This window comes from Scyliorhinus torazame, unplaced genomic scaffold, assembly GCF_047496885.1.
Source record: "Scyliorhinus torazame isolate Kashiwa2021f unplaced genomic scaffold, sScyTor2.1 scaffold_1070, whole genome shotgun sequence".
In the NCBI taxonomy this organism is placed as follows: Eukaryota; Metazoa; Chordata; class Chondrichthyes; order Carcharhiniformes; family Scyliorhinidae; genus Scyliorhinus; species Scyliorhinus torazame.
In genome coordinates, this window is record NW_027308797.1 from 46,683 (window position 1) to 69,132 (window position 22,450).

General features: G+C 51.2%; 1 protein-coding gene and 1 pseudogene across 1 annotated transcript in view; one reads left to right on the forward strand and one right to left on the reverse strand.

Moving 5' to 3' along the window:
• The window catches only part of LOC140406994 (endoplasmic reticulum-Golgi intermediate compartment protein 3-like), a 55,942-nt gene extending 39,303 nt beyond the window's left edge, over positions 1-16,639 (forward strand). Inside the window, exons 5-9 of the mRNA XM_072494798.1 lie at positions 140-305; positions 416-473; positions 5,364-5,378; positions 11,787-11,818; positions 16,388-16,639. Of these exons, the coding sequence (XP_072350899.1) occupies positions 140-305; positions 416-473; positions 5,364-5,378; positions 11,787-11,818; positions 16,388-16,624 (508 nt within the window). The 3' untranslated portion in view covers positions 16,625-16,639. The remainder of the gene's footprint in view (positions 1-139; positions 306-415; positions 474-5,363; positions 5,379-11,786; positions 11,819-16,387) is intronic.
• Positions 16,640-21,023: 4,384 nt separating this feature from the next.
• Positions 21,024-22,417, reverse strand: LOC140406993 (reactive oxygen species modulator 1-like; annotated as a pseudogene).
• Between the last annotated feature and the right edge of the window lie 33 nt (positions 22,418-22,450).

Genomic DNA, 22,450 nt, shown 5'->3' on the forward strand with positions numbered 1-22,450 from the left:
GTTCTTATGTAACACGCGTGCTGATTGTTTCTGTACAGGTGCTATAACACGCGTGCTGGCTGTTTCTGTATAGGTGCTGTAACAAGCGTGTTGAATTTCTGTGGCGGTGCTGTAACACGTGCTGGCTGTTTCTGTCCAGGTGCTGTAACACGTGTGCTGATGTGCGCGAGGCCTATAGACGGAAAGGTTGGGCATTCAAGAACGCAGACACCATTGAGCAGTGCATGAGAGAAGGATTCACCCAGAAATTACAGGAACAGAAGAATGAGGGCTGCCAGGTGTACGGATTCCTGGAGGTCAATAAGGTGAGTCTGTGGGAGATGTCGGTTACTCGGGATGGCCACTGCAGTGCTTGTGGTTAATGTCAGTGATGTTTTCCCCACTAGCTCCTATCTTTCTGTTTCTCATTGATCAGGTGGCTGGGAATTTCCACTTCGCTCCTGGGAAAAGCTTTCAGCAATCACACGTCCATGGTAAGAGGAAGCATCAAATTCTCCCAAAGTTTGTTGGGGTGGGAGACGTGTGTAGATGTGCGGGTCGCAGGGAAGGTGGGGGAGGGTCGCAGGGAAGGTGGCGGAGGGTTGCAGGGAAGATATTATGTCACGTTTTGAGAGACACAGAGAGAGGATTGGGAACGGAATTTCAAGTCCAGGGCCGTGATACCTAGGGGTGCTTCTGCCGGTGGTGGGACAATTAAAATTGGGAATGCACTTGACTAGAGGTTGGAATGAAGTACAGAGATTTCAGAGTGTTGGAGTTTAGAGCAATGAGGAAGGGCGAGTCTATGGCTGGATTAGAACAAAATGATAATTTTCAAATTGAACCATTGCTACCCCAGGAGCCAGTGTAGGTTATACAAACAGACAAATTCGGAGCCATTTGCCCCCTCGAGCTTGCTCCTTTTGATAAGATCGTGGCTGATCTAATTGTGGCCCTAACACCACATCACACCTCCCCTCAATAACTTTTGACTCCCTTGTCAGTCAAGAATCTGCCGTTGAGATTTCCAATGACACAGCCTCCATCCCTCTGGGGCAAGAGAGTTTCACAGACCCTCAACCCTCGCAAACAAAATTCTCTCTGCCTCCATTTTAAATGGGAGCCCTAATTATTGTGTCTTCCACAAGGGACATACCCCTCAGCATCCACCCTCCCAAGTACCTGGAAAATCTTAGATGTTCCAACGAAATCGGAAGTTGCTCTTCTGAGCTCCAATGGATACAGGCCCAGCCCGTCCAACCTTTCCTCATAAGGTACGCCCCCAGCCCCAAGCCCCCCAGACCCCACCCCAGCCCAGCCCCGGAACCTTCTCCGAATTGCTTCCAATGTAGTTTTGTCCTTTAAAAGGGAGACCAAAACTTAAACATCCTCTAGGTGTGGTCTTGTCAATACTCTGTACAACTGCTGTCAAATATCTGTACTTTTATATTCCGTTCCCCTTACAATGAATGACAACATCTATTTGCCTTGCTAATCACTTGCCATACCTACATAGTAACCTTATGTGATTTATGGAACAAAGACCCAGATACCACAGCACCGCAAGAGTTCTTCAATCTCTCCCCATTTATTTATTATAAATTCAGAGTACCCAATTATTTTTTTTCCCCAATTAAGGGGCAATTTAGTGTGGCCAATCCACCTACCCTGCACATCTTTGGGTTGTGGGGGCGAAACCCACGCAGACACGGGGAGAATGTGCAAACTCCACACGGACAGTGACCCAGGGCCGGGATTGAACCCGGGCCCTCGGCGCCGTGAGGCAGCAGTGCTAACCGCTCCACCACCGTACCGCCCCTGAGGCAGCAGTGCTAACCGCTCCGCCACCGTACCGCCCCTGAGGCAGCAGTGCTAACTGCTCTGCCACCGTGCCACCCCTGAGGCAGCAGTGCTAACCGCTCCGCCACCGTGCCGCCCCTGAGGCAGCAGTGCTAACCACCGCCACCGTACCGCCCCTGAGGCAGCAGTGCTAACCACCGCCACCGTACCGCCCCTGAGGCAGCAGTGCTAACTGCTCTGCCACCGTGCCGCCCCTGAGGCAGCAGTGCTAACCACCGCCACCGTACCGCCCCTGAGGCAGCAGTGCTAACCGCTCCGCCACCGTGCCGCCCCTGAGGCAGCAGTGCTAACCGCTCCGCCACCGTGCTGCCCCTGAGGCAGCAGTGCTAACCACCGTACCGCCCCTGAGGCAGCAGTGCTAACCGCTCCGCCACCGTGCTGCCCCTGAGGCAGCAGTGCTAACCACCGTACCGCCCCTGAGGCAGCAGTGCTAACCGCTCCGCCACCGTGCTGCCCCTGAGGCAGCAGTGCTAACCGCTCCGCCACCGTGCCGCCCCTGAGGCAGCAGTGCTAACCGCTCCGCCACCGTACCGCCCCTGAGGCAGCAGTGCTAACCGCTCCGCCACCGTACCGCCCGTGAGGCAGCAGTGCTAACCGCTCCGCCACCGTGCCGCCCCTGAGGCAGCAGTGCTAACCGCTCCGCCACCGTACCGCCCCTGAGGCAGCAGTGCTAACCGCTCCGCCACCGTACCGCCCGTGAGGCAGCAGTGCTAACCGCTCCGCCACCGTACCACCCCTGAGGCAGCAGTGCTAACCGCTCCGCCACCGTACCGCCCCTGAGGCAGCAGTGCTAACCGCTCCGCCACCGTACCGCCCGTGAGGCAGCAGTGCTAACCGCTCCGCCACCGTGCTGCCCCTGAGGCAGCAGTGCTAACCCTCCCTCTATTTATTTAATATTCTGCTTTTCTATTCTTCCTGCCAATGTTCACATTTTCCCACCTTACCCTCCATTGGCAAATGTTTCCCCTCACTTAACCTATCTAAGCTACCCTTTCAGACTCTGTGTCCTCTTTACAACATCCATCCGATCCATCTTTGTGTAATCAGCAGGTTTTGTGACTTCCCTTCATCCCAGTCGTTGATATAAAATGTAAATAGTTTGGCCACCGCGATGGCATTCCACTCGTTACATCTTGCCAACCCGAAGATTACACATTTATACCCACTGTTTTTCCAGTTGGCTAACCAATCCTCTATCCATGCCAGGCCTGGCGAGCAGAGGGCCGGCCGGCCGGGCAGAGGGCCGGGCGGGCAGAGGGCCGGGCGGGCGGGCAGAGGGCCGGGCGGGCGGGCAGAGGGCCGGGCGGGCGGGCAGAGGGCCGGGCGGGCGGGCAGAGGGCCGGGCGGGCGGGCAGAGGGCCGGGCGGGCGGGCAGAGGGCCGGGCGGGCGGGCAGAGGGCCGGGCGGGCGAGCAGAGGGCCGGGCGGGCGGGCAGAGGGGCGGGCGGGCGGAGAGCCGGGCGGAGGGCCGGGCGGGCGGGCGGAGGGCCGGGCGGGCGGGCGGGCAGAGGGCCGGGCGGGCGGGCAGAGGGCCGGGCGGGCGGGCAGAGGGCCGGGCGGAGGGCCGGGCGGGCGGAGGGGCAGAGGGCCGGGCGGGCGGGCAGAGGGCCGGGCGGGCGGGCAGAGGGCCGGGCGGGCGGGCAGAGGGCCGGGCGGGCGGGGGGCCGGGCGGGTGGGCGGGCGGGCGGAGGGCCGGGCGGGCGGAGGGTCGGGCGGGCGGAGGGGCAGAGGGCCGGGCGGGCGGGCAGAGGGCCGGGCGGGCGGAGGGCCGGGCGGGCGGAGGGCCGGGCGGGCGGGCGGGCGGAGGGCCGGGCGGGCGGAGGGCCGGGCGGGCGGGCGGGCAGAGGGCCGGGCGGGCGGGCGGGCAGAGGGCCGGGCGGGCGGGCGGGCGGAGGGCCGGGCGGGCGGGCGGAGGGCCGGGCGGGCGGAGGGGCAGAGGGCCGGGCGGGCGGAGAGCTGGGCGGGCGAGCGCGACTTGATGCGAGATAGGATATTGTAGCAGAGTTTGGGTGAGCTTGTGTGTAAAAGTAAGAAGGGCATGAATTAGGGTTTTAGCAGCTGAGCGGAGACAGGTGTAGGTGAGCGATGTTGCAGAGATCGCAGTCTTGGTTCGTATGCTCACCTTGGGGTCCGATAGCTCACTGAAGTTGTGACCAGTCTGTTCAGCCTCCAAGAGTTGCCGGGTTGAAGGAAGGAGTTGGTATCGGGGGGCTTGGCTTTCCCAATACTTAATTAGGACATTTTGTCTATGCAGGTGAGCAAAGTGCCAAATGAGAGAGCAGAATGTTGGAGTTGGGTGTTGTCAGTATACCTGATGTGTTTGATGTTGCTGTGGAGAACCATATTGATGGGATATAAGAGGCGCCTAGGAATAGATTTTTGGGGAACACCAGAAGGATTGGTGTGGCAGTGGGAAGAGAAGACCTTACAGAGAGGTTTCTAGCTATGATTGGATAGAGGATTGGAAACGGGGAAGTGTAGTCAGTCCAAACAGCAAGATGAAAGATATTGGACGAGGGTGGTCTGGGCAGCAATGTTAAAGGCTGCAGACAGGATAAGGAGGGATAGTTTGCCGTTGTCACAGACACGTAGGTTGCCATTTGTGACTTTGATAAGGGCTGTTTTATGTACCGGGGCAGGTTCAAAGATGGGGCTTTGGAAAGATGGATATGGATTTAGGAGATGACAGCACATTCGCAGAGTGAGGAGAGGAAAGAAAAGTTGGAGATGGAGTGCTAGTTTTCAGGAAGAGTTCAGAGCTGGATCTTTTGATGGGAGGAGAGAGAGAGAGAGGTGGTGATGGCAGATTTGAAGAAGGGAACAGCACCTGAGGAGAGACGACCATTTATAATATTGGATAACTTTGAAATTAGAAGAAGCTGTTTGATAGGATCAAGAGAGCAGGAAATGTCTCGTGGATCAGACGACCTTTTGTAGAGATCACGAACGGAGATTGGTGAGAAACTAGAGAAATCTGCGAGTTCAGGGCGAGGGGGAATACTTACATTCCTGGCTGACCTTGCAATACTGGGACGTTTTAGCGACAAGACTGTAGTCCAGTCACGTTTGATGGCAAACGATTAAAGCAGTTGTCTGCTATATCCTTTCAAGTCAGTTTACCCTTGGACTTTAGGGAGTGGAGATGTGGGCAGTATCAGGAGAAGCAAGCAGATTTAAACAGAGTAAATATTTTACTGGGGATGACTGCATCAGTAGTGGAAGTGAGGGTGTGATTGAACCAATCGACAGTGTAGAAATAACTTGCGAAATGGAGAGCTAAAGGTTGGGCAGTGTTTTTTTTCCCTGGGGTGGACACAGAAGGAAGTATATTTAGAAAAGGATTACCGTGATGCATATTAAATATGGACTTGGCAATATGGTCCAAGCTGCTGAGGCTGGACATTTTCAGGTATTTTTACACCTGTATGAATCTGCCTTCATTTACCAAGATATAGTCGCGTTTTCTGTGTGATTGCTCTGTGATACTTCCCTACTTTTAAAAATTGTTTCTTTTCTTCCTTGCAGTCCATGCTGTTGAGAGTAAGTGACTAATTCTCAATTCCATTCCCTTCTACTTGCCTTAGTTCTCCACATCTTTTGCTGGAATGCCTGTGAATGCCTTTCTGCTAAAGCCCATTTGCTCTGTTTAGTTCCAGCGCGTGCTATGTGTTAATCACAATGTTGCATGAATCGACATGTGATGGTAATTCAGTAAAGATAAATGGGTAGGTAGATTAATTTTATTGTGTCATTGACCTGAAAATCACCAGCAGGAGCAATAATGACTCTTAAGAGAGAAGCTGGGAGAAGATCCTGTCTAACACTGGGGTACTGGGATATAGGCCTGACACTGTACAGCACTCAGGTACAATATTGCAGCGTAAAAGCAAATTACTGCAGATGCTGGAATCTGAAACAAAACCCGAGAATACTGGGCAATCTCAGCAGGTCCGACAGCCTCTCTCTCTCTCTCTCTCTCTCTCTCTCTCTCTCCAGACCCATCCCCACCAGTACTGTACCCCAGTATTATACAGTGACAGACCCATCCCCACCAGTACTGTATCCCAGTGTGATAGTGTGATAGAGTCATCCAGTCTCAAAATGTTAACTTGCTTTTCTCTCTCTCTCTCTCTCTCCAGAGAGAGAGAGAGAGAGAGAAAAGCAAGTTAACATTTTGAGACTGGATGACTCTTTGTCCAAGCTGGAGTTACTGTACTAGGACACAGCACTAGTCAGTACAGATCTCCACTGTATACCGCAGGTGCGAAACTGATAGGGACAGGTTTATAACTGGAACAATGGGATACAGTACTGGTGGGGACGGGTCTGTCACTGTATAACACCGGGGTACAGTACTGGTGGGGACGGGTCTGTCACTGTATAACACCGGGGTACAGTACTGGTGGGGACGGGTCTGTCACTGTATAACACTGGGGTACAGTACTGGTGGGGACGGGTCTGTCACTGTATAACACTGGGTTACAGTACTGGTGGGGATGGGTCTGTCACTGTATAGCACTGGGGTACAGTACTGGTGGGGACGGGTCTGTCACTGTATAACACCGGGGTACAGTACTGGTGGGGACGGGTCTGTCACTGTATAACACCGGGGTACAGTACTGGTGGGGACGGGTCTGTCACTGTATAACACTGGGGTACAGTACTGGTGGGGACGGGTCTGTCACTGTATAACACCGGGGTACAGTACTGGTGGGGACGGGTCTGTCACTGTATAACACTGGGGTACAGTACTGGCGGGGACGGGTCTGTCACTGAATAACACTGGGGTACAGTACCGGTGGGGACGGGTCTGTCACTGTATAACACTGGGGTACAGTACTGGTGGGGACGGGTCTGTCACTGTATCACACTGGGATACAGTACTGGTGGGGACGGGTCTGTTACTGTATCACACTGGGGTACAGTACTGGTGGGGACGGGTCTGTCACTGTATAACACTGGGTTACAGTACTGGTGGGGATGGGTCTGTCACTGTATAACACTGGGTTATAGTACTGGTGAGGACGGGTCTGTCACTGTATCACACTGGGGTACAGTACTGGTGGGGACGGGTCTGTCACTGTATAACACTGGGGTACAGTACTGGTGGGGACGGGTCTGTCACTGTATAGCACTGGGGTACAGTACTGGTGGGGACGGGTCTGTCACTGTATAACACTGGGATACAGTACTGGTGGGGACGGGTCTGTCACTGTATCACACTGGGGTACAGTACTGGTGGGGACGGGTCTGTCACTGTATAACACTGGGGTACAGTACTGGTGGGGACGGGTCTGTCACTGTATCACACTGGGGTACAGTACTGGTGGGGACGGATCTGTCACTGTATAACACTGGGGTACAGTACTGGTGGGGACGGGTCTGTCACTGTATACCACTGGGGTACAGTACTGGTGGGGACGGGTCTGTCACTGTATCACACTGGGGTACAGTACTGGTGGGACGGGTCTGTCACTATCACACTGGGATACAGTACTGGTGGGGATGGGTCTGTCACTCTATAATACTGGGGTACAGTACTGGTGGGGATGGGTCTGTCACTGTATAACACTGGGGTACAGTACTGGTGGGGACGGGTCTGTCACTGTATAACACTGGGATACAGTACTGGTGGGGACGGGTCTGTCACTGTATAACACTGGGGTACAGTACTGGTGGGGACGGGTCTGTCGCTGTATAACACTGGGGTACAGTACTGGTGGGGCTGGGGCTGTCACTGTATAACACTGGGGTATAGTACTGGTGGGGACGGGTCTGTCACTGTTTAACACTGGGGTACAGTACTGGTGGGGACGGGTCTGTCACTGTTTAACACTGGGGTACAGTACTGGTGGGGACGGGTCTGTCACTGTATAACACTGGGGTACAGTACTGGTGGGGACGGGTCTGTCACTGTGTAACACTGGAGTACAGTACTGGTGGGGACGGGTCTGTCACTGTATAACACTGGGATACAGTACTGGTGGGGACGGGTCTGTCACTGTATAACACTGGGGTACAGTACTGGTGGGGACGGGTCTGTCACTGTATAACACTGGGGTACAGTACTGGTGGGGACGGGTCTGTCACTGTATAACACTGGGGTACAGTACTGGTGGGGACGGGTCTGTCACTGTATAACACTGGGGTACAGTACTGGTGGGGACGGGTCTGTCACTGTTTAACACTGGGGTACAGTACTGGTGGGGACGGGTCACACTGGGATTGGCACTGTGAGATAATAATGTGCATCACAACAGCCAGGGCTGATTCTCCGAATTTTGCAGATTGTGTTGAAGCAAACCAGTTAAGTTGAGGTTCTGGCCGTTCACGTCTATTGTTGTTTCTGTGTTTGTCTCACAACACTGAGTTTAGCTTTAATCTGCAAATTTCATCAACTTGCCTCGCTTCTGTAATTGCAGAAGGTGGAGGAGTCTGACTTGCTGTGTTACTGTGTATTACACTGACTGTCAAAGCCACTCCCTCTTCATCAAGGGACAACTTCATTGTGCTTTCCAATTTCCCCCCTTCCTTTCACTGCCTCAGTGGGTATTGGTTAATATTGACATTGCCAGAATCTGGGCAGTACTGCCCAATGGAACCATGCGACTGGTGTGTTGGAGTCTGGCTGGATCCAAGTCTCTGCTTCACTTCCTTGCAGGACGTTTGGGCTTTTACCAGATCAGCATCTTGAAGTTACTGCCTGTGCTGAGCTCACTCATCAGGTTAATTTGAGTTTAGTTTCAGTCGGTGGTCATCAATAACCCCTAGCCTGCTGTACCTGGGTGAGGCATGGGAGAAGGATCTCGAGTCAGTTTCTAACCGTGATTTCTCGGACTGTTTTGCCAGTGTTGTTACTAATGCTGTGGCTTTTGCTGCTGATGCCTGATTTCAGGAATATCCATGCATGTGTTGAATGATATTAGCAGCAGAGAATATTGGATATGAAATAACTCTTAAAATGGCTGCAAAAGTAACTAGTTTGCTTCTGTAAATTAATTAAACAGCTACCTTTCCATTTGAAAGAAAGACATTTGTTTAAAAATCACCTTGGTGATTGGACACTGGTTATGAGGACAGGTCTAGCCTCTGCTGGGTCATTGTATAATAATCTTTATTATTGTCACAAGTAGGCCTACATGAACACTGCAATGAAGTTACTGTGAAAACCCCCTAGTCACCACATTCCGGCACCTGTTCGGGTACACAGAGGGAGAATTCAGAATGTCCAATTCACCTAACAAGCACATCTTTCGGGACTGTGGGAGGAAACCCACGCAGACACGGGGAGAACGTGCAGACTGCGCACGAAGACAGTGACCCAGCAGGGAATTGTCCTGGGACCCTGGAGCTGTGAAGCAACAGTGCTAACCAGTGTTCCACCGTGGCGCCCATACCAGGACTGGTCGAGATCCCGCTAGGTCATTGGACACTGGTTACCAGACTGGTCGAGATCCCGCTCGGTCATTGGACACTGGTTACCAGGACTGATCGAAATCCCGCTCGGTCATTGGACACTGGTTACCAGGACTGGTCGAGATCCCGCTAGGTCATTGGACACTGGTTACCAGACTGGTCGAGATCCCGCTTGGCCATTGGACACTGGTTACCAGGCTGATCGAGATCCCGCTAGGTCATTGGACACTGGTTACCAGACTGGTAGAGATCCCGCTAAGTCATTGGACACTGGTTACCAGGACTGGTCAAGATCCCGCTAGGTCATTGGACACTGGTTACCAGACTGGTCGAGATCCCGCTAGGTCATTGGACACTGGTTACCAGACTGGTCGAGATCCCGCTAGGTCATTGGACACTGGTTACCAGGACTGGTCGAGATCCCGCTCGGTCATTGGACACTGGTTACCAGACTGGTAAAGATCCCACTAGGTCATTGGACACTGGTTACCAGACTGGTCGAGATCCCGCTAGGTCATTGGACACTGGTTACCAGACTGGTCGAGATCCCGCTAGGTCATTGGACACTGGTTACCAGACTGGTCGAGATCCCGCTAGGTCATTGGACACTGGTTACCAGGACTGATCGAGATCCCGCTAGGTCAGTGGACACTGGTTACCAGGACTGGTCGAGATCCAGCTAGGTCATTGGACACTGGTTACCAGACTGGTCGAGATCCCGCTAGGTCATTGGACACTGGTTACCAGACTGGTCGAGATCCCGCTAGGTCAGTGGACACTGGTTACCAGGACTGGTCGAGATCCAGCTAGGTCATTGGACACTGGTTACCAGACTGGTCGAGATCCCGCTAGGTCATTGGACACTGGTTACCAGACTGGTCGAGATCCCGCTAGGTCATTGGATAATTAACTCTGCAGAAGATTTTAGTAACCATCCTTATGTTTTATTGAAGATAATTGTTTCTTAGTAAATCAGGTTTTTAGATATTCCCCTTGGATGTGAGCGGGCTAGGGTAGCATTTGTTGCCCATCCCTACTTGCCCTTGAGAGTTGGTGATGAACCACCAGCTTTAATGACTGCAGTCGATGTGGTGAAGATAGACACGCAGAGTGCAGGTAGGAGAGGAGTTCCAGGAGTTTGACCCAGAAACCACTGCTCTCCAATCACTTTTGCGCTCGGTCTGTCTCATTCCACTGGAAGTTTCCCCCCCCCCCCCCCCCCCATTTGCTGGGCTCCTTGATGCCACTGTCAAGTGCTGCCTTGGACAGTCACTCACCTTTCCTCACCTCTGCCATTCAGCTCTTGTAGTCCAATGCCAGCATCATCAGCTCTTGTGACCCTGTCTGGACCAAGGCTGTAATGAGATCGGGAGTCAAATGGCCCTGGTGAAGCCCAAACTGTGCAGCAGTGAGCAGATTATTGCAGAGTAAGTTCTGCTTGATAAATGCTGTCAACGACTCCTTCCATCACTTGTGGATGGTCGGGTGTTGTCGTAGCTTTTGTGGACAGGACATATCTGGGTGGTTTTCATTGTTGGGTAGATGCTAATGCTGTAGCTGTCGTGGGACAGCTTGGCTAGGCGCACAGCTAGTTCATGAGCACCGTTCTTCAACACCACAGCCAGGATATTGTTGGGTGTGGCCCTTTCTCTATTGTGGGCCTTCAAACATTTATTGATATCACAGGCAATTAATCCCGTTTTCTGCAGAGTGAATTGCGAGGTGGTGAAAAACAGAAAGAGTCTGAGAGGCACCATGTGCTCGGCCCATTTGGCTGACGATGGTTGTAAATGCTGCAGCATTGTCTTGTGACGTGCTGGCTTCCCTCGTCATTGACGGGTTGTTCATGGAGCCTCCTCACTGAACTGTCCTCCCTTCATGGTAATGACAGTGTGAGCAATCTGCAACTATGAGATTGCAGATTGTGGTTTAATATAATTTTACTGCTGCTGATGATCCACAGCACCTCATGGATGCTCCGGTTTGAGCTAGTAGGTCTGTTCTGTGCCATTTAGCAGAGTAGTCATGTCACCCAACAACACTGAATCACACTCAGTGTTAACTCTCCTAATTTTGGCACAAGCCCCCCAAGTGTTTGACTGAGTTGGACGTTCCTTTGCCGTGTCCCGTGCTGAGGTCGTTGCCTGGTGTTCCATCTACTTTCATTCTTGTACTTTGTGGTAGCGGTTTGACTTGCTCGGCTATTTCAGAGGCAACTACATTGTTGTGGATCTGGAATTGTATATAGACCCTAAGGAAGAAAGGACTTTGGTGAACTGGATAAGTGATCACCATTACTTATATTGTATTTGCTTTTCATTCCTGATTTATTTAATTAACTGAATTAAAATTTCCCAGCTTCTATGGTGAGATCTGAATTCATGTCTCTGCATTATTACTCCAAGCTCCTGGTTTGGTAGTCTGGTAATATCACAGTTTACAGCGGTAACAGTAGCAGTAATTAAGAGCCCAGTAAGTTATTAACTCCTATTTTTAATTAATTCATCTTTTTTCTCCCCTTTTCTCTCTCAGTTCATGACCTGCAAACCTTTGGATTGGACAATGTAGGTATCGCTGCAATAGAACATCGAACATTACAGCGCAGTACAGGCCCTTCGGCCCTCTATGTTGCGCCGACCTGTGAAACCACTCTAAAGCCCATCTACACTATTCCCTTATTGTCCATATGTCTATCCAATGACCATTTGAATGCCCTTAATGTTGGCGAGTCCACTACTGTTGCAAACAGGCCATTCCACACCCTTACTACTCTCTAAGTAAAGAACCTACCTCTGACATCTGTCTGATATCTATGTCCCCTCGTGCTAGACATCACCATCCGAGGAAAAAGGCTCTCACTGTCCACCCTATCTAATCCTCTGATCATCTTGTATGCCTCAATTAAGTCACCTCTTAACCTTCTTCTCTCTAACGAAAACAGCCTCAAGTCCCTCAGCCTTTCCTCATAAGATCTTCCCTCCATACCAGGCAACATTCTGGTAAATCTCCTCTGCACCCTTTCCAATGCTTCCACATCCTTCCTATAATGCAGCGACCAGAATTGCACGCATTACTCCAACTGCGGCTGCACCAGAGTTTTGTACAGCTGCAACATGACCTCATGGCTCCGAAACTGAAACCTTTGTTTAACGTATTATAAACTGACTTCATGTTACACCTTAGACAGTACATCACGCAACTCCAATTAGTCTAGTATCTTCCTTAAAATTGCTTTGTGTTGAAATCATAAAACACATTTATAAAGAACAGTTTGCCGTCTCCACAAATAATGAACAGAGAAAATGTTTCACTTTCGAAGAGCCAGGAAGAAGTCTCTCAACACCAGGTTAAAGTCCAACAGGTTTATTTGAAATCACAAGCTTTCGGAGCACTGCTCCTTCATCAGGTGAAGTAGAGGCAGATTCACAATCAGAGCATGGATAGGAGAGACACAATTATAAGATATGGAATGTGAGTCTTTACAGGTCAACGAATCTTTACAGGGACAGTGAGTGGGAGTGGAGTGAGGGATAATCACAGGTAATCGAGGTGTGAATTGTCCCAAGCCAGGACAGTTGGAATTCTGCAGACTTGGGCAGTATGGTGGGAGTTACGTGTAATGTGACATGAACCCGAGATCCTGGTTGAGGCCATCCTCATATGTGCTGAACATGGCTACCAGATTCTGCCGTGTGTCTTGAAGGCTGCCTTGGAGAATGTTTACCTGAAGATCGGAGGCTGAATGTCCTTGACTGCTGAAGTGTTCCCCGACTGGAAGGGAACATTCCTGCCTGTTGTGCAGTGTCCGTTCATCTGTTGTTGGAGTGTCTGCATTGTCTCGCCAATGTACCACTAGCAGCACTGTGGGTGTACCTACACCACATGGACTGTTCAAGGAGGCAGATCACCACCACCTTCTCCAGCACATTTAGGGATGGACAATGCTAACCACCACTGACATGGTGGTCACTGATAAGGGGCAGCACGGTAGCCTTGTGGATAGCACAATTGCTTCACAGCTCCAGGGTCCCAGGTTCGATTCTGGCTTGGGTCACTGTCTGTGTGGAGTCTGCACGTTCTCCCCGTGTATGCGTGGGTTTCCTCCCACAATCCAAAGATGTGCAGGTTAGGTGGATTAGCCATGCTAAATTGCCCTAAGTGTCCAAAATTGCCCTTAGTGTTGGGTGGGATTACTGGGTTATGGGGATAGGGTGGAGGTGTGGGCTTGGGTAGGGTGCTCTTTCCAAGAGCTGGTGCAGACTCGATGGCCTCCTTCTGCACTGTAAATTCTATGATATCTATGATTCTATGACATCCCAAGAGTTAAATTTTAAAAATGCTAATGAATTTAAGAAGCTCGATAAGTGGAAACTCCTTTTGATGGCAGAACCCAGAAGCGGACATAACCTTAAAATTAACAGTTTGTTATTCAGAGGTGAGGCCTCAAAGAATAGTGAGAATCTAGAACTTTACCAACAGCCCTTCAAAAAGGTGGATATCAGTTTCCAGGGCAACGATTGATTTTTGTTCGGTAAAGATTCTGAGGAGATATGGTACAACGGTGAAGATCGGCAATGATCTGACTGGACTGTTCCTAAGCCTCTCTGCATTTGCTTAAGTTTCAGGAATGTTGAGCAGAGTCTCTTGCAAGCTGACTGAAAAACCACACCATTCTTGGATTGTGCCCAATGCCCTGAACTTCTCCCCATCCTGTACCTGAGTCTTGCCGTGAACCGTTAATTTCATCAAACTTCTGAGGCTACTATTGAGACTGACCGTCTGGAATTCAGCATCGCCACTTAATAATAATAATAATAATAACCGTTATTACTGTCACAAGGGGGCAGCACGGTGGCGCAGTGGTTAGCACTGTGGCCTCACGGCGCCGAGGTTCCAGGTTCGATCCCGGCTCTGGGTCACTGTCCGTGTGGAGTTTGCACATTCTCCCCGTGTCTGCGTGGGTTTCACCCCCACAACCCAAAGATGTGCAGGGTAGGTGGATTGGCCACGCTAAATTGCCCCTTAATTGGGAAAAAAAAAATTTGTTCCTCAAAATTTATTTTAAAAATAAAAAAAATTACTGTCACAAGTAGGCTTGCATTAACACTGCAATGAAGTTACTGTGAAACTCCGCTAGTCGCCACACTCCGGCGCCTGTTCGGGTACACAGAGGGAGAATTCAGAATGTCCAATTCACCTAACAGCACGTCTTTCGGGACTTGAGGGAGGAAACCGGAGCACCCAGAGGAAACCCACGCAGACACGGGGAGAACGTGCAGACTCCGCACAGACAGTGACCCAGCGGGGAATCGAACCTGGGACCCTGGAGCTGTGAAGCAACAGTGCTAACCACTGTGCTATCATGCTGCCCATGTGGATCAGGACGAGGCCATTCAGCCCCTCTAGTCTGCTCTGCCTTTCAAGGAGATCGTGGCTGATCTGATTTAACCTCCCGCCTACCCCGATGACCTCTCACCACCTCGTTTATCAAAGATCTATCTCTGCCTTCAAAACATTTGAAGACTAGCAAACCTCAGAGAGAGAAAAAATCCTCACCTCCATCTTAAATAGGCAACCCCTTATTTTTAAAATGAACCCTAGTTCTCGATTCTCCCACAAGTGGAAACATCCTCTCCACATCCACCCTGTCAATACCCCTCAAGATCTTGCATATTTCAATCAAGTCGCCTCTCTAAACTCCAGCGATACAAGCCCAGCCGAATCCAGCCTCTCCTCACAAAACAAATCTGCCCAATCCAGGTATTGGTCGGGTAAACCTTCTCCGAACTGCTAACACATTTACATCCATTCTTTCTTTTATAAATTTAGAGTAGCCAATTATTTTTCTTTTCCATTTAAGGGGCAATTTAGCGTGGCCAATCCACCTACCCTGCACATCTTTGGGTTGTGAGACCCACGCAGACACGGGGAGAATGTGCAAACTCCACACGGACAGTGACCCAGGGCCAGGATTCGAACCTTGCCGCCGCATTCCCAGTGCTAACCACTGCACCACATGCCACTCCTATTTACATCCATCCTTAAAGAAGGACACCATTGCCCCAGATGTGATATCACCAGTGTCCTGTACAATTAAAGTATAACCTCCCTACACTTGTAATCAATTCTCCCCATAAGTTACAACATTCTATTATCCTTCCTAAGTACCAGCCGCTTGTGATTCATGCACTAGGACACACAGATCCCTCTACCTCAGCCTGCAATCTCTCACCATTTAGATCATCTTTTTTATTCTTCCTGCCAAAATGGAAAGAGCACCCTACCCAAGGTCAACACCTCCACCCCATCCACACAACCCAGCAACCCCACCCAACACAAAGGGCAACCCTGGACACTACGGGAAATTTATCATGGCCAATCCACCTAACCTGCACATCTTTGGACTGTGGGAGGAAACCGGAGCACCCGGAGGAAACCCACGCACACGGGGAGAACGTGCAGACTCCGCACAGACAGCGACCCAAGCTGGAATCGAACCTTGGACCCTGGAGCTGTGAAGCGATTGTGCTATCCACAATGCTACCGTGCTGCCCTAAATGTTGACTCTGTCCGACTGTCTTGAATCTTTCTAAGTGCCCTGCTACAGCATCATTAATAATGGCTTCGAACATTTTCCCTGCGACAGATGTTAAGCTAACTGGCCTGTAGTTTCCAACTTTCTATCTGTCTCCATTTTTCAAGAGGAGTGACATTTGCTATTTTCCAATCTAATGGAACCATCACCAAATCCAGGGAATCTTGGAAAATTAAAATCAACATATTAACTATCTCATTAGCCACTTGTATGACCCGAGGATGAAGTCCATCAGGGCCTGGGTATTTGTCATGACACCAAGCAATGGGATATTAGAGCAGGAGACCAAAACCTGTTCAAAGAAGTAAGTTTGATGGAGAATGTTAACGGAGGAGAGGAAAGAAGAAGAGGTATAGAGAGGGAATTCTAGAGCTCAGAGTCTGAGCACCTGAGGACATGTACATCACTGGTGGAGTGATTAAAATCAAGAATGCACATATTGAGCCATTTGGCATTTCCATGGCTGTTCACTGAAACACATCTAGAAAAGCATCCTGTTGTGAAATACATTTTTAATGCATTCTGCTTTCTCCTTCAGATAAACATGACCCACTATATCAAACGTCTCTCCTTTGGTAGTGATTATCCAGGGATAGTCAATCCTCTGGATGGAAGCAATATCACAGCACAACAAGGTAAGTGGAAGTCAAGAGACCCGTGGGAAGCAGGAGAGGGAACCCCATTATGTAAGTGGCGGAGAAAGGACAGTGTCTGCAAATTCAGGCTTCGGTCACAAAGACATGTCATAAAGTGCGTTATTGTTGAGCACCAGTGACAGTCCAGTTTACCAACAGTTAGAAAGCTGGCTGGGTCAATGACTTTGATTGGACTGTTAATAATAATAATCGCTTATTGTCACAAGTAGGCTTCAGTGAAGTTACTGTGAAAATCCCCAGTCACCACATTCCGGAGCCTATTCGGGTACACAGGAGAATTCAGAATGTCCAATTCACCTAACAAGCTCATCTTTCGGGACTTGTGGGGGGAAACCGGAGCACCCGGAGGAAACCCACGCAGACACGGGGAGAACGTGCAGACTCCGCACAGACAGTGACCCAAGCCGGGAATCGAACCTGGGACCCTGGCGCTGTGAAGCTACCACTGGACTTGTAATCGAGCCACGCAGGTTAATGCTCAGGGGCCCCAGAGTTCAAATCCCACCAGGGCAGATGGTAATATTTGAATTCAATAAAAATATGGAATTAAAAGTCTAATAATGACCATGAAACCATTGTCGATTGTTGTAAAAACTCATCTGGTTCACTAATGTCCTTTAAGGAAGGAAATCTGCCGTCCTTACCCGGTCTGGCCTACAGACCTACAGCAATGTGGTGGACAAAATGGCCAAACAAACCACTCAGTTAAAGGGCAATTAGGGATGGGCAATAAATGCAGGCCAAGCCAGCGATGCCCACTCCTCCGAACAATGGGAAAAAAGGGTGGGGTCTTCTCCGCTCTCTCTGGAGAAGTTGTCACTCGTATATACACGAAATGAACGACTGAGGATTCCACAATTCAGTCAGTTCCTGCCGTTGGGGTGCACTGTAGACAAAACTGGCCAATCCCCCCCCCAAAAAAGTGGCGAATTTCCCCCCCCCCCCCCAAAACTGGCCAATTTCCCCCCCCCCCCCGAAACTGGCCAATTCCCCCCCCCCACAAAACTGGTCAATCACCACCCCCACCCCCCCCCCGGAAACTGGCCAATCTCGCCAATTCTCCTCCCCCCAAAAATGGCAATTCTCCTCCCCCCCCCCCCCCACAAAAAAAACTGGCCAATTCTCCCCTCCCCCCCCCCCCCCCCGAAACTGGCCAATCACCCCCCCCTCCCAAAACTGGCCAATTCCCCCCCCCCCAACCCCAACCTGATCAAACACAAAATTGGCCAATTCTCTCCCCCCCCCCCCCCCCCCCCCCCCCTTCCTTCTCCCAAAACTTGATCTGAATCATACAACACAGGACTTTCAACATGTGCCAGATCTTTGAAAGAATTGTTGTCCTTCCCCCTGCTCTTTCCGCATAACCCCGTGTTAATCCAATCCCCTTTCAGATGTTACCATTAAATCTGTCAGGCAGGGGTGCACTGTAGACAAAACTGGCCAATCACCCCCCCCCCCCAAAAAAACTGGCGAATTCCCCCCCCCCCCCCCCAAAACTGGCCAATTCCCCCCCCCCTCCCCCAAAACTGGCCAATTTCCCTCCACCCCCCGAAACTGGCCAATCCCCCCCCCCAAACTGCCCAATTCCCCCCACACAAAACTGGTCAATCCCCCCCCCCCCACAAAACTGGCCAATCACCCTCCCCCCCCCCCCCCGAAACTGGCCAATCTCGCCAATCACCCCCAAAACTGGCCAATTCCCCCCCCCCCCCCCGGAAACTGGCCAATTATCTCCCCCCCCCCCCCAAAAGCTGGCCAATTCTCCCCCCCCATCCCAAATCTGGCCAATTCTCTCTCCCCCCCCCCCAAAAAAAAACTGGCCAATTCTCCCCCCCCCACCACAAAAACTGGCCAATTCCCCCCCCCCCCCAAAAAAACTGGCCAATTCCCCCCCCCCACCAAAACTGGCCAATTCTCTCTCCCCCCCCACAAAAAACTGGCCAATTTACCCCCCCCCCCAAAAAAACTGGCCAATCCCCCCCCAAAAAACTGGCCAATTCCCCCCCCAAAAAAATTGCCAATTCCCCCCCCCCCCCCCAAAAAAAACTGGCCAATTCCCCCCCCCCCCCGAAACTGGCCAATTCTCCCTCCCCCCCCCCCCCCCACCAAAACTGGCCAATTCTCCCCCCCCCCCCCCCACCAAAACTGGCCAATTCCCCCCCACAAAAAAATTGCCAATTTCCCCCCCCCCCCCCCCAAAAGCTGGCCAATTCTCTCCCCCCCCCCCCAACCTGATCAAACACAAAATTATCCAATTCTATTCCCCCCGCCCCCGCTCCCAAAACTTGATCTGAATCATACAACACAGGACTTTCAACATGTGCCAGATCTTTGAAAGAATTGTTGTCCTTCCCCTGCTCTTTCCGCATAACCCCGTGTTAATCCAATCCCCTTTCAGATGTTACCATTAAATCTGTCAGGCAGGGGCAGCACGGTGGAGCAGTGGTTAGCACCGCTGCCTCACAGCGCTGAGGTCCCAGGTTCGATCCCGCTCTGGGTCACTGTCCGTGTGGAGTTTGCACATTCTCCCCGTGTCTGCGTGGGTTTCGCCCCCACAATCCAAAGATGTGCAGGCTAGGTGCATTGGCCACGCTAAATTGCCCCTTAATTGGAAAAAAAATAATTGGGTACTCTGAATTTTTTTTTAAAATCTGTCAGGCTGTAAATTCCACATCACAACACAGAGGGAAAAATAAATCTCGTCACTTCTATTGCTTTGGCCAATTACAGGGTACTTTGAGACTTTGTGCCCCCCTGATTACTGACCCTCCTTATTTACTCTGATTTTGAACATGTTTCACCTCCCCTGCTCCAACGAGACTAACTCCAGCTTCTCGAGAATATTGAAGTTTGAAATCCCTGGTTCCATTCCATTAAATCTCCTCTGCACCTTGACCATCTCCTAAAGTGGAATGCTCAGAATTGAGCACATTACTCCAGATGAGACTTAACTAATAAAGATTCACCTTAACTCCCTTGCTTCTATTCTATATACCTGTGTTTATAAAGCCAATGATTCTGTATGCATTTTAACAGCCTTCTCCACTTGTTCTGACACATTGGGATCTAGGAAGTAGCTGTTCGAGCCAGCTCTGCCATTCTATATGGCCCGAGCTGACTCTCGATCTCAACGCCAGATTTCCTGCTATCTCCCCTTGCTGCCATTAAAGTGTAAAAAATTAACTATCTCTTTCTTGAATACATTCAGTGAATTGGCCTCCACAGATTTACCACCCTTTGAGTGAAGAAATTTTTCCTTATCTCAGTCCTAAATGGTCTGGCTGTGTCCTCTGGCTCCAGATTCCCTTTGTAGCCTCATTAAGTCCTCTTCCGGTCCCACCTGTCTTTGTCTCATCAGCAAAATTTAGCGACCATTTCTTCAACCAAGTCATTTCTATAAAGTGAAAACAGTTGAGGTCCCAGCACGACTCTTGTGGAGCATCGCTTGTTACAGGGGGCAGCATTGGTTTGCCTCGCAGCGCCAGGGTCCCAAGTTCGATTCCTGGCTCGGGTCACTATGCAGAGTCTGCGTGGGTTTCGTCCCACAAGTCCCGAAAGAGTTTCTCCCTCCATGTACCCGAACAGGCGCCGGAATGTGGCGACTGGGGGATTTTCACAGTAACTTCATTGCAGGTGTTAATGTAAGCCTACTGGTGACAATAAAGATTATAATCTTGCCAACCTGTAAATTACCCATTTATGTCAACTGTCTGCTGCCCATTAGTCAACCAATGTGTGGTGACCATAGAAACATAATGGATTCTCAGGGGGCTTGACAGGGTAGATACTGAGAGGTTGTTTCCCCTTGTGGGAGAGTCTAGGACCAGAGGGCAGAGAATCTCAGGAGTCTCACCCATTTAAGACCAAGATGAGGAGGATTTTTTTTCTCGAGGATAGTGAAATCTGTGGCATTCTTACCGCAGAGGGCTGTAGAGACTGGATCTTTAAGTATGTTAAGGCAGAGATAGGACAGATTATCAGTAAACGAATCGAGGGTTATGGGGATAAAGTGGGAAAGTGGAGTTGAGGATCATCTCACCAGATCGGTCATGGTCTCATTGAATAGCAGAATCGATGGGCTGAATGGCCTTTTCTGCTCCCATGGTCCTTCCATTTCCTGGTTTACAGCTGCTTCTGGGATGTTACTTGTGTCGTATAGAGTGAAGTCTGAAGCAAAATACCTGTTCAATTCACCTTGTTTCCCCATTATCAAGTCTCTGGATTCACTTTCTGCCCTACGTCCTACAAAACTCTGTTCCTGTCGTCTACAATATTATGAAGCAAAGGGTTTCCCTGTTCCATTAATTGGATCCATTCACGCGTCTTGCTGTGATATTTGTTGCTGTTGTTTTGTATTACCAATAAAAACTCTTTAGAATTTCAGCTATTGTTAGAAAGAAATCCAGTCCATTTTCAGAACTTGATGCAATAGTAAATCATACACTTTAATCTCCGTTATTATACAGCTGGTAATCAAAGGGACAGAGACCGGTGATACATATCTGCAAGTCTTGAATTTCAGCAGAAAGAGAAGAATGGTCGTTTGCATCTGATTCCCATTCCAATCGCCATGAGGTTCCAAATGTGCTCCGCTCTGCATCATGGTCTTCCCCACACCACCCAGCAGCTCTCGCCCCCTCAGTCCCAGCCTAGAAACCAAGCAAAAAGACGATTAAACCTAATGTGGCTGGGAGTCTAACCAATGGCCACAGTAATGGGCACAGACACCTGGGCAATATGCTAGAAATTCTTGACCACGTTTCATCCACCAGTCAGTGACTCAGCTATTGTCCCAGAATGCAGGTCAAGCTCAGTCTCAGCACAGGACCATGGCCAAATGCCTAGAAAATTCAACTGTGATTTCTGTCAGCAAACAATCAAGCTGGTCCCTTTAGGGTCCGGTGTCCACTTGGCAGCGAAGGGAAAGACTTTCCATGTTGTCCAGACTGCATATAGCTCATCCTGGTCTAAGATTGCCAAAGCTCCGTATCTTTCCCTGAGCTTGTTGACATGGTGTTGATGATTGGGTGATCGAACCCATTCTGGGGGAGTTGGTGCTGGGCAATCTGATTTGCTCCATCTGTGGAGGGGAGGCCAATCTGGCCTCAGCTCAGCCAGTGGTCAATGGTCACCCAAACTGTGGTTGGCAGATACTGGAAGGGTTTCTTTGTGGGATAGTCAGCTGCTAACGAAACTCTCATTCGTATTTGTGTTGAAAGGAAACAAAGTTAAACACTTAACAATTGATCATACTCACCGGAGGCATGAGAAACTGCCAAAAAGTGCACCAGCCGCCATGCCAACTGCACAGCCCATCATGAAGCCCATTCGAACCCTGTTGAAGCAGCTGGGCTGTGACTGCCCGTACGGTCCCACTGCGACTGGCATCTGGAGAGGCAGAGAGACAGCACCATGACCAACACCATCAACTGAAACATCTCCCGTCCCGTCCCCGGTCTCTCTCCTCCCCTCCCCCCCCCACCGGGCCGGGTCTCTCTCCCCACATCCCCTCCCCCCCCCCCGGTCTCCTCTCTCTCTCCCCCCCCCCTCCCCCCCCCCCTCCCCCCCCCCCTCCCCCCCCTCCTCCCCCCCCCTCCCCCCCTCCCCTCCCCCCCCCTCTCCCCCCCCCTCTCCCCCCTCCCCCCCCCTCCCCTCCCCCTCCCCCTCCCCCTCCCTCCCTCCCCTCCCCCCGGGGTGTCTCCCCTCTCCCTCCCCCCCCCCCCCCCGGGTCTCTCCTCCCTCCCTCCCCCCCCCCCCGGGTCTCTCCTCCCCCCCCCCCCGGTCTCTCCCCTCTCCCCCCCCCGGGTCTCTCGTGTCTTACTGGGGGGGGATTCCGATTCCCGGTCCTTCAGGCCGACATCACCCTGAGGGAAGTGACGCGCGCGGCCGGAAGTAGCGTAAAAAGCCCCCCCCATCCGCTGTAGCCCCGCCCCCCCATCCGCTGT